General features: G+C 45.3%; 1 protein-coding gene across 1 annotated transcript in view; it reads right to left on the reverse strand.

Moving 5' to 3' along the window:
- Positions 1–849: 849 nt before the first annotated feature.
- Positions 850–12193, reverse strand: part of LOC123350660 (maestro heat-like repeat-containing protein family member 2B) — a 45163-nt gene continuing 33819 nt past the window's right edge. The window contains exons 30-37 of the mRNA XM_044989326.1: positions 11172–11318; positions 9504–9686; positions 8286–8441; positions 7648–7782; positions 7270–7372; positions 6108–6173; positions 4273–5279; positions 850–4139 (exon numbers count right to left, since the gene is read on the reverse strand). Of these exons, the coding sequence (XP_044845261.1) occupies positions 5182–5279; positions 6108–6173; positions 7270–7372; positions 7648–7782; positions 8286–8441; positions 9504–9686; positions 11172–11318 (888 nt within the window). The 3' untranslated portion in view covers positions 850–4139; positions 4273–5181. The remainder of the gene's footprint in view (positions 4140–4272; positions 5280–6107; positions 6174–7269; positions 7373–7647; positions 7783–8285; positions 8442–9503; positions 9687–11171; positions 11319–12193) is intronic.

The following is a 12193-nucleotide window of genomic DNA, read 5'->3' on the forward strand; positions in this document are numbered from 1 at the left end:
TACTGCTTGTTAACCCTTTACAGGTCGAAAACAAAACCTTAACCCTTAACTAACTGTTTATGACAAATGGTGCCTATGTTTATTGCAGTGTGATCTGTTTAGCATGGAACTAGTAACTTTAAATTGCATTTCATCACCAGGCCATGGTAAAAACCATTTTAACTGTAGTTTTGCTTAATAACTTCAGGTACTACACAGGTTGTATAGGGATTTGGGGCTAATACTAACTAACAGTTTTTGCTTGTTCTTTAATCCAAAGGCCCAAACACACATTGAGGGGGACAGAACAAGCATGTGCCTGCAACACTTTATCCTGTAGTAGAAGGTAACTTTCTGCAATTGGCTTTTAAATGTGTGTGGGTTTATTGAAAACTATTTTGTTGCAAACTGTATTTTAAACTCTCTCTCTGTAAAACATAGGTGGGATTCTTTTTTTTAAACTATATGGCTGCAAACTGATGGTAATGGTGTGTTTCAAACTAACAGTTTAAACTAACAGTTTAAAAGACATTTTTTAGTGTGCAAAATGTGTTTTAAACTGGATTTTAAAAGTTGATTTTAAAAGCAGTTTGGTTTTTATTTTGCAAAATGAGGTGTATTTAAAAAAGTTTGTGGGTTTGTTGTTTGTTGTTTTAAAATGGTAGAAACAAACTCAAAACTCCTGTTTGTTATACAGCCTGAAGTGGATTATTTTGTTTTAAAGCTATGACTTTTTAAGTAGAAAAATACCCTAATGAATATTTTATTTTTAAGTTTACAAGACAGTTTCATGTGATTTATAATAATAGCAGCATCTGCTCCACAAACCTACCCAATACCAGCAGTGTGACAGACCCTGACAAACTCTTTCAGTACCTGTTTTCCCCCCAACTATAAGGTTTCATCCTGCAAGATTATCGACGGTGAAACAGCATGAGTGTCTTGGAAAGACCCAAAAGACCAGTACTCTTTCTCTGGAAATACCAGTGTTTTCATAGCCTGTTTCACCACTGCTTATGCCCACATAGAACTAAACAACCTGCTAGACAGGTTGCAAGAGCGGTGCCTGTACCATGACACTGACTTGGTGAAATTTGTGAAAAGGGAGGGTGACTGGAATCCTCCTCTGCGGGATTATTTAGGCAAGATCCCGCCAGATCAACACATCACCGAGTTTGTGTCGGCAGGCCCGAAAACATACAGGTATAAGCTGCCGGAAAGAAAGGCCTGCATGAAAGTCAAAGGTATTACCCTGAACGTAGCAAATTGTGAAAAGATCAACTTGGACAGTTTGAAAGATCTAGTTCTGGACTATTGCACGGGCCTGTGAGAAAACACGTCCAAAAAGATAGAGGTGCAGCAGCCCTCTATCATAAGGAACAAAAATCAGTGGCAAATAAAGACAAAAACCCTTAAGAGAAGTCATATCCACCAAGAAGGTCCTAGGAGAAGGGTTTAAAACCCTGCCCTATGGCTTTAAAAATGGATCCGAGGTGGAACCACCCCTTTTCTGCAATTCTTGCGGGGCCTAGCAACTGTGGGAAAAGTTACTTTATAAAAAATGTGTTGGAGAATGCCAAACGAACATTGTCTGTTATGCCTGAGAGTATTGGATAACATGGCTATAAAAATCATTGCAAGATACACATGTCTGGGCTTGTTGAAACATGTTTTAAGCAAGCCTAGATATGCCCAAAAATTTAAATTTAGTTTTTACAAAATTCATCACCATCCGGTCGTTTTGCACTAAGTCAAAAGATTAAACCCTTGCTACGATGATGTAAGAAAAACATGCAGTGATAGCTGCTGGCGACAGACTGGGGGTCTTGTAATTGTCTATTGTGGAACACATTGTGTGTGGCATTTTTGTTTAAAAATTTCATAATGCTTTTAGGAAACAACACGCTATTCGGGGGGGGGTGCCCGTATGAGTCAAAAAACTCTCCACAGTTACACTTCGCCAGATACAAGGTGAGCCAGTGTTCACCAGGTTGGTTATGTGGATGCATATTGACCACCAAACCTAAGGGTCTCTGAGACAGCTTGCTGCCAGGGAGCCAATCATAAGGGAATTCTTTTTTGTGTAAGGGGTCGTTGATGAGACACGTGAGAGCTGCACGGTGTCCATGTTCACATATAGTCAAGCAGAACATTTCTCCTCTGATTTATCTCTATGACATTGTCAAAAACCCCATACACGATCATATTGATGGTGACGGTTAGAGCCGTCCCAAAATGTATTTCTGCTCTCAGGTTCCCGGTTTTAAACAGGGAACAGTGATTGGCGCATTCCTGGTCGGGAGACAGGTCAAAGGCAAACTCCTCACGGTTGATTAACAGAGAACGATCTTTCACGTGTTTACCAGCTGTCTGTACCAGATTCATGTATTCTCTCACGCAGTGTTCTGCCTCGAAGTCTGGTTGCAGAGGCTTGGTTACGGAATATTCCACCCACGCCAGCCCCGTACATCCAGGAAGGGCATATCCCACTTGGGCTTTGTAATAGTTCCTGTAGATGGTGGGGTCGCTGTAGTTTTTTAGGATCGCCATAATGTTTTGCTTTTTAGAAACCTCGCTCTTTCCAGGGAAACAGGTGCACCTTGATGATCACCTCGCCAACGCAAAATAAGACGTGTCTGTTCTGATCTGTCTTTATTTCAATGGTAATGGTATCGATGTGGTGTTTTCTGACAGGAACGTAATGAGGTTTATCGTAGGTGATGGTGACAAACTTGTTGTTCCTTCCTTGGACAGGGACACAGCGTAACAGGGGAACAGAAAAGTCCCCCACAAATTCGTGTTCTACAATATCTGTGAACAGACACAAGAAATTAAAAGCCCTGTGATGTCTGCTGAGAAGGGGAATTTTTGGATGCTGTGCTTCAGGCCCAAACCTAGAATGTTAGCTAGCTCCCTGCTGATAGAAAACATATAAGTAAAATCGGTGGACTTAAGACTAACTTTTCTACCCCTAGGGTCGTAGTTCATGACCACCTCAGGCGGTGTGGGATGACGAGCCACAGTACTGTTCATATGATCCAATAATTCGGGTATGGACGAGTAATAACCTTGTCGTAGGATAAAACTCCATGCCATATCTCCAAAGGTGATTTCAAAAGGGGTGTCTTCGTTGATAGTGTTCTGGCTGTGCGGGTATTGTATTTCCACAAACCTACCTCCCAGGCACTCCGGAGATCCTAGGGCTTAATTAGCAGTATTGTAAAGTTCAAGCTGGTGTTCTGAGGAAAAACTGCAGAGCTGGCATTGCTGGGCAAAGTAATGTAAAACCTGCTGTCGCTCATTTTTCTCTCTCTGTGTCTTTGCAGGAGCAATCTTTTTGTTTGTTTGTTTGTTTTGTTCATGTCTAAATGTCACAGAGTTGAGAAGCTTCCACCCAGCTGTTAAACTTATCGATCCCCCGAACCATTTCACCAGTAGCTGCTTTTTTCTCCCTTTTCCTTTATCCGCTAGAACTTTTTCAATCCTGTAAATCCTGTCTTGTTTGGGGTTTACTTTTTGTAATTCTTCAGGGTAAAAAGATCCAGTAACTGTCTCACCCTCGTAATCTTTTAATCAGTATACAGGTCTCTGGCTCCTGGTTAAGGCTTCATCCACTATAAATAGCTCATCAGTAAACGTCTGTTCATAACCTTTTTCAAAGGCTCCTGTTTCTTTTAAAACGTATTTGAACCAGTTTGTGTAAAGTGAAAGCATCCGATCTGAAAGCCAAGCTGTTACCTGTCTTCTATTTCAAGTTTTATTATGCTTTTTGGCCACTCGAAAAAGAGGATTCCCCCACCAAAGCTCCCAACTTCCCTGGGGATGTAATATATTTTCATTAACAGAGCTGTCTGTGGAGACAGGACTGTTCTTGGTACCGTCTTTTACTAACACAAATATGGAGGGGGATACAGTCATAGGGACACATTTAAATAAGTTTAATTAATTGCCTGGTTTAACACAACCTTTGACAGCCACCTGTAAAAATGGACGCCATGACCCCTACAACGAAGGACTCTGAGCTGGTTCATTCTTCTATTTTGTTCTTTTCTGGATTTTCCTCTTGAGAGCTGCATCTCAGACAGGAGCAAAAACAGCTGATGCACGACAGGGCTACCGATGTGTAAGTTCTCAAAGGCCTCTTGAAAGGCATCGTCAAGCTGTTGAGAGATTTTCAGACAAAAAACAGTGTAAGCAACCCCCTGCTTGTTCTTAGATTTATGAAATACCAAGTCGATTCCTAACCCCATTATACCCCCCTGATTGACCATCGCTTCTTAATCATTCATTTACCTGAGCAACGTCTTTCCCGTTCACCTTGTCCACCAGTGACTCCCCCAAGTCATGATCATCTTCCAACTTTGGGGGGGGTCGTCACACTCATCGGGGTTCTTCACAAGGGTTTGGGGTTAGGTCCCGAGGTATCTATTAATGGTCGAGTCAAAGGGCCCTCCTCGGAACTGTAACTGCTATAGCGCTTTATCCATACAAGCCCAAAGGTCCTCGGGGCTAAAACAAAGTCTGAAGTTCTCCGGGGGGTGGTAAAGGAGTCCATGTCTCCTCTCAGCCTTTCCACAATTCATAAAACACATCTTCTTGGTAAGAGATGGCCTCCTCTGCCCAGCGCTGGGACTTATGAGGTGATGTGCTGCACTCTGATTGGCAGAGGGCATTGGAAGGAGTTCTTAGAGGGGTCACACGACCCTCTTCTGGGAGGTTCACCCCTTCCGAGAACCTACCCTGTTTTGGTCAACTCTCCTCTTGGGGCAGTCCTCTGCAGCTGAAACCCATCGCAATTGGTAAAGGGTGGTGAGAAGAGTTCCTAGAGGGGTCACATGAAGCACTTCCGGATGGGTCACCCCACCCCAGAATTCCCCCCAGTTGGTCAAATCTCCTCTTGGAGTGATCCCCAGTGGCTGAAACCCACCCTGATCGGTAGATGGCGGCAGGAGGAGTTCTTAGAGGGGTCACACAAAAGACAGGTCACCTGCCCTGGAACTCCCCCTGATTGGTCAAGTCTTCTCTCGGGGCATTCCTATTGGGGCGAAACCCATCCTGATTGGTAGAGGAAAGTGGGAGGAGTTCTTAGAGGGGTCACATGACACATCTTGCTGCCGGGGTCAAGGGGTGGGGTTAACATTTGATTGATGGTAGGGCCCTTATACCACTGGAGCGCCTTGTTCTGTTTGTCTTCGTTCTGCTTCATTCGTCAAGCACTCCACTAGAATAGATGTCACTTAGGATTTCAGTTGCCACCAGCTGGACAGTGGGACTTGGGTCTTTCTCTAGGACCTGGAGAGCTGAAATTACAAAGGGCATCACGTTAGTGAACAGACTGTCAAATCACAGCTAAGCGTGATCACAGAACCTTGAAGTACCTGAGCAGAATGATCCCATGGAAAAATGTGAAACTGGGCTCAGTCCTTCTATTGGGGTGGAAAATACATGAGAGATGAATAGGCCGCACTTTTCATATAGTCACCTGTGCCTGAACTAGCTCGAGACTTATTACTTCTGAATACCACACTACAGCAGCTCTCCAATACAAACAAAGCTTTAGGGTCCCCCATTGGGTCCCTTCCATGCTCCCAACTGTGGGGAGACCCTGACTCTACCAGAAAGTCATCCACTCCGCTGCAAATGGAAGAAGGTCCATTGTTTCAATAGCTTCCACTTTTCAGTTATTTTCCAGCTCTATTCAGGAGCCACTGCCTGAGCTCAACTAAACCTGGAATTTAACACAGGCCAGGTCCAAGCTGGTTTGCACATGATAGAGGGCACCTACTGGAAGGAAAATTGCTGGTGGGAAATTTGGGGTAGCAGAAAGTGGCTACTTCTCACTTGGGGAGTCCACAGAGAGCCAATAAAGCCCAAAGTGTGGATAGCACTGGCTGGGGAGGGGGCATTGCCAGGACAACCAGGAGATGCACTGACTCATATCACACCTTCTGCAGCTTCCTCCTTCAGGGGAAATTAAGGTTGACTTTCTACGGGGCAAGAGTGAATTTGTCCTTTGATGTGTGGCTGATGCACTTTGCACCAGTGGTATCGGTTACTGCTGCTTGTCAGCTAAATTCCTTTTTAACAACTCACTAATGAGCAGGACTTCAGCTGTATTTATTACTTACACATCAGCAGATGTTTCAGGTCCAGCCATTTCATACGCTGAGTGTCTGTTTGTTCCAGGATGATGCCTAAATACACAATGTCAAATAAACAACAACACCACCACCACCACCTTCCCTTGTTGAGTGCAAAGTGATATTAGCAGCCCCTAGACAGGTCTTTGGGGTCTCCTACTGTGGGCCTAAGGGTGAGCTGTGGGCAAGAGGATGCTAGAGCAGTTTAGAGTCCACACTGAAGAGAATGAGAGAGACATTTTTTAAAAAGAATGTTTACATAAAACCCATTTGCTTGAAACAGTCTGTGCTCCTCTTGCCACTGCAGTCAGTTATTGGAGACATACTAAGATAGTGTCTTGGTCTAGTGGTCTGAGCAAAGGACTGAGGCCAGGAATAAGTGAGTTCTAAGCAGGGATCTCACAAGGTGACTGATAGGTGAGCCACAATGCCTGCCTGTCTCACATGGGTGTGCTAGGGAGAAGAGGGCACTGGGTCAAAGAGGAGGACCCTAATGCTTCCTTGACAAGGTGCTGTGGCCAGGAAGGTGAAACAGCAGGCGCTATGGGGAGGTGGGCTGCTTGCCTCCCAGTGATGAAGTCACAGTGAGGAGCACTGAACAGCACTGGGTAGGTCTGCACTTTGAGCTAGGGGTATCACTCCCAGTTCAATGGGATGGGCCCACACTAGCTCCGACAGTGCTGGCATTAGAATGTAGCTAAGGCAGCACAAGCAGTGGGAGGAGCAGCCACTGTGAGAATGGACTTTGGGGTTTGGATGGGATCATACTTGGGGTGGTTAAACCTCCTGCTGCTCCTGCCATCGCAGCTACTCTCTATTTTTAGCACACAGGGCTAGTGCAGGTGTGTCTCATCAAGCTGGAAATTATACCCCCAGCTCAAAGTGTCACCATGCCCTACGTGAGGGTGTCCCAGCCGCTGCTGCGAAATGACTGCACCGTGCTTCCCCTGCAACAATCCCGAAGCCCTTTATAGCAACTAATGAATTCCTCCGACCACCATCCTGGAGAGGTAGGGACATTAACATCTCCATCTATGGCTGGGAAGCTGAGGCACAGAGAGATTAATGGCAGCTCAGTGCTGCACAGTGGGAATTTTTTCTGACTCCCTCAATGGGAATATCAAAAGGGACACTGGGCATCATCTCTCACCAGCTAAGTTGGCGGCAACTGCCCGGATCTCTTCCCAGCTGTTACTGAAGTATGTGATGGTGGTGCTGTACAAGTTCTCCAGCAGCTCTGCATTCTCTTTGGCCTAGAGGAAATCAGGGACACATGAGCTCTCTCTGGCTAGAAGTGCCCTTTGACTGCCAGCACATGCTTTTATGAGCCACAGGTAAATAAGGGAAAGAACAGGTGGCTGGGTAGAAGTGGGAAAAATGGGAATCTGGGGCAGATTTACATTTCCCATCACTCTCCCTCATATATCCCACCCTTACAGTTATTTACATTATCCATCAAACGTCCCCCCTCTACACCACCACAAGCCACTCCAGTCAATAATCTCATACGGTTCAACAGCTCACTCACAAGGTGTCTGCAAATGTCCACCTGGAGCTCTTCAGGCTTCAGCTCATCTGTGCCACCAAGGTGCTTATTGATCACATGTTGGAGTCTCTTCAGTCCCAAAAATGGGAAACAGAGGTGAAATGTAGCTCTGCATTCCTGAAAAAGAGCGTCACACCATTGAATTGTTCCCTACCGAGTGCTATGTTCAATCAAAGGGAAATCATCTGTGTGACTGCTCATCTATTCCAGGTCAAAAAGGGATTCATCTGGAGATGTAATTGACAGAAACATGCAGGAATAGAGGGGAGAGGGGAGAGGTTCCACTGAAACCTGGAGGTAGCATCAATGTCTTTTGGGAACAGATATACCGATGAAAGCTGCTTCACCAGGCACAGCTGTGGTCTCTCCTCTGTTCTGGGGAGGCAGGGGCCTGGGGTGCAGAGACAGACAGGAACAGAGACCTGTAGGGGTCAGACCCATGACCTATCCTGGATTCTGGTGAAGCAGCCATGGACCAACCTGGCTGGAACTGACTCAGCAGGAGGGCAATGAACTGAGGGGAGAATTTGGGCCTCCATAACAGGCAGGAATAGCAGAGCTCCCCTGGCATTGGGAGGAAGATTCCTTTGGCTTAGTAAATAAGTTACTGTTGGTCTTACCATTGAAACCTTGGGGCTTGGGTCTTGCAGATGCAGCAGAAGTGTGACCCAGCTCTTTCGAACCTGCTCGGCAAAATAGGCCTTCCATTTTTTCTTTGTTAACTGAGCCAAGATGCCAAATAGGACAAAGGCCATTGAGCGAAGAGCATCGTCCTCCTACAGCCAAGAAAGCCCCACAAGTTGGTAAGTAAGGGACAATCCCATCACGCACCTCATACAGCCGTCTCTTCTACGCTAGAGTGATTCCAACTACAGCTAGTCGGAAAAACTTTAATTAACCAATTCTTTGTTCAAATTTGCTGATTCATGAAAATATTTTAGAGACAGTTCAATTTTGATGAAATTCCTCCGGAAGCCAGGCAGGGGTCCTTAGAAACCTGCCTGGTGTCTTGCCAGTGCACCCATCCATCTCCTTGGCAGCCAATCTAGCAGGCTGACTGGGATCATAGGCTTCCACACCCCCAGCTTTGGGAGGAGGGATAGCTCAGTGGCTTGAGCATTGGCCTGCTAAACTCAGGGTTGTGAGTTCAATCCCTGAGGGGGCCATTTGGGGAACTGGGGTAAAAATCTGGAGATTGGTCCTGCTTTGAGCAGGGGGTTGAACTAGATGACCTTCTAAGGTCCCTTCCAACCCTATGATTCTATGACCCTGGGAGTCCGGGCTTTCAAATTTGCAACTCCCTGGCACCTCTAGCTCCCTGGGTTCCCAGGATAGTCTGAGTGCAGACTGCCCTGGGCTAAGGCTTCTAACAGAGCTAGGTTGAGAATAGTAATTCTGTTTCACAAGGAGTTTTGAAGTTTGGGGAGAGGGGTTCCCACAAATAGGAACAAACCCAAAATTTGAAATCTCAAAATTCTCTGCAATACAGAATTATCATTCCAACCCTCTCACATAAAAATGGTATAGAGCAGGCACAACACTCTCTATTGCACTCTGTAACCCCCTTTTCATGGTTATCTAGCTACCGAATCTAGTATTCAGACTTTCTTTGAGGTTCTCAGTGGCAATCAAGAAGAACAGAAGGGTGAGACTGTTGGAGCAAGGATGTCATCCCCATCCTCCTAATGTTCTCCTCCTCCGTAAAACACCTCCCTTCCCTGGGGCCTAACATCTCTGCACTCTGACATGAGCAATGCCCAGGGAGTCCACATCACACATCGTAAATCGAGTCTAATCAAGATCGGTTGAACTGGATTTGGAGATTTCTGTTCACATACATCGTCAAAGTAGGTCTGGATCTGTTGGGTGAGGTCTTTGAAGGAAGAACCGATGTCCTTCTCTTTCAGCTCCTTCAGGACTTTGGCCAGTGCTTTCATGCTCTCACCAATCACTTCAGAACTGGAAGTGTCATTTAAGGCCTTGATCAGTATGTCCAGAAGAAACTTCTTGTGCTTTTTCACCTGTACAAATATATTACATTAAAGAACACTTATCGCTGATCACACTCATAATAAAAGTTTTCTTTAGCAGTTATGAAGCTGTGGGAATTTCATCAACTCTCTCACCCCAGAGACCTATAGCTATATTTCAGACCAGGTGCTAGCTACAATGAGCCAAACTCGGTGCCATAATACACCTGTGTAATCCTATTATTAGATTTCTAGTTACTTAGCCCTGGTCTACACACCCCCCTAATTCGAACTAGGGTACGCGAATTCAGCTACGTGAATAACGTAGCTGAATTCGAACTACCCTAGTTCGAATAACTTACCCGTCCAGACGCCGCGGAAGCGAACTCCGCGGCTCCAGGGTCGACTCCGGCAACTCCTCCTGACGCGGTGGAGTACCGGAGTTCGACCTAGCGCTTCCGGAGTTCGAACTATCGCGTCTAGATCAGACGCGATAGTTCGAACTCCGAGAAGTCGAACTCACCGCGTCGGAAGGGAAGGTAGGTGTAGACCAGGGCTTAGATTCCGAGGCCAAAAGGGACCATTGTGATTATCCGGTCTGACCTCCTGCATAACATAGAACTTCTCCGAAATAGTCTCTGAACTAGAGTATCTCTTTTAGAAAAAACATCCAATCTTGATTTTAAAATTGCTAGTGACCAAAAATCCACCACAACCTTTGGTAAATTGTTCCAATGGTTAATTAAAATTACCATTAAAAATGTCTTATTCCCAGTCTGAATTAATCTAGCTTCCTTTTTCCCCATTGAATCTTGTTATACCATTGTTTGCTAATGTGAAGAACCCATTATCAAAATGTATTCCCCATGTGAGTAGTTATAGACCGCCCTCAAGTCACTCCTTAACCTTCTCTTCATAAAGCTAAATAGATTGAGCTCCTTGAGTCTATCACTAAAGGTATATTTTCCAATCCTTTGATAATTCTTGTGACTCTTCTCTGAATCCTCTCTAATTTATCAGCATCCTTCTTGAATTGTGGACACCTGATCTGGACACAGTATTCCAGCAGCGCTCACATGAGTGCCATATTCAGAGGGAAAATAACTTCTTTACTTTTCTTCAAGATTCCTCTGTTTATGCCTTCAATGATCATTTCAGCCCTTTTGGTCACAACTTCGCATTGGGAGCTTATGTTCAACCGATTGGGAGCTTATGTTCAGCACTGCCATGACTCAAGTGTTTTTTTCAGCATCATTGCTTCCTGGTATAAAGTTTCCCATCCTGTAAGTATGGCCTGCATTTTTTGTTCCTAGATGTATACATTTACATATGGTCATATTAAAGTGCACATTGTTTGCTTATGCCCAGTTTACCAAAGGATCCAGCTTGCTCTGTATTGACTGCAAAGAGGTTACTAGGGTATGGGAGAGAGCAGAATTTGGCCTAGTGCATTGTGTGCAGCCTCTGTAAACTCTGAACAATTATTTCCCTTGGTTTCTCTACTTATGTTGCATCCTGTTCAGTAATCTCTCATACCTTCTGAGGCGCCCCATCGACTATATTTCCCAGGCCTCTTACAGCCATCTGATGGACAATGCTGTTTCTATCCTGTGACCTTTCTTCCAAGATGCGTAAGACAATCTTAAGCAACTTCTTCTCCCTGAGCATGGGATCACTCATTAGCTGAAATAAAATCAACATGTCCATTAGACCCAATATGATCATTAAGATTGGGAATAGAATTTGAGCAGACATGGAATACATGAAAAACAAGGAGTCCTCCTACAGCCACAATCTTGTAGATACAGACTAATATGGCTACTCCTCTGATACTTGGCACATAACACGTAATTTTATCATTCCACACAAATGAGAAATGTCTTAAAAACATGGAGCTTTCCTTTTGGGCACTATAATAGGGATCCACTCACCTCTTGAGAGCCTCTTAGTGGCTAGGTCTGGTACCACAGTCCTTTTCTCACCCCTGGTGAGTCTTCTGTGGCTCAGGCCTCTGGCTAAGTCCCAAAGGCCAAATAAACCCCTTCTGGGCTAGTCAAGAACAGTCCCATTGCCCTCACTAGGGTCTCCAGCCCCAACTCTGGGTCCTTGAAATTCTGCCCTTTGTTCAAGCTCTCCGTAAGCATTGTCCCCTTCCTGGGGCTTATGCCACTGTAAGTGGTAGAGGAACCAGGGCCTGCCCATAACTCTGGGTTCCAAACCATGGACCCTGTAAACAGTAGCTAGGTACCGCTTGATTTCAGTTCATTGTTGCTTCTTCCTACCGGCCACTTTTAGCTTCACCCTCACCTCAAGGTTCAAGTTCTTAAGGACTCTCTTCCTGCAAACCCAACTTAAGCAAATGCTGCCAGAATCAAACTCTGGCAATCCCCTGAATTTCTGCAGCCAGAGAGCAGCACCCTTTCTTGCCCCTCCAGTTCCTGGCAGGAACTGACCTGCTAAGGCCCTGCAGCTCCTTTTAGCTGAGCTTGATGGGCTCTGATTGGCTGCTTTCATGAGGCCTCTCTAGACAGCCCCAGATTTGTGGCTCTTTCCCTGGG

This window comes from Mauremys mutica, chromosome 15 (genome assembly GCF_020497125.1).
Source record: "Mauremys mutica isolate MM-2020 ecotype Southern chromosome 15, ASM2049712v1, whole genome shotgun sequence".
NCBI lineage: Eukaryota > Metazoa > Chordata > Testudines > Geoemydidae > Mauremys > Mauremys mutica.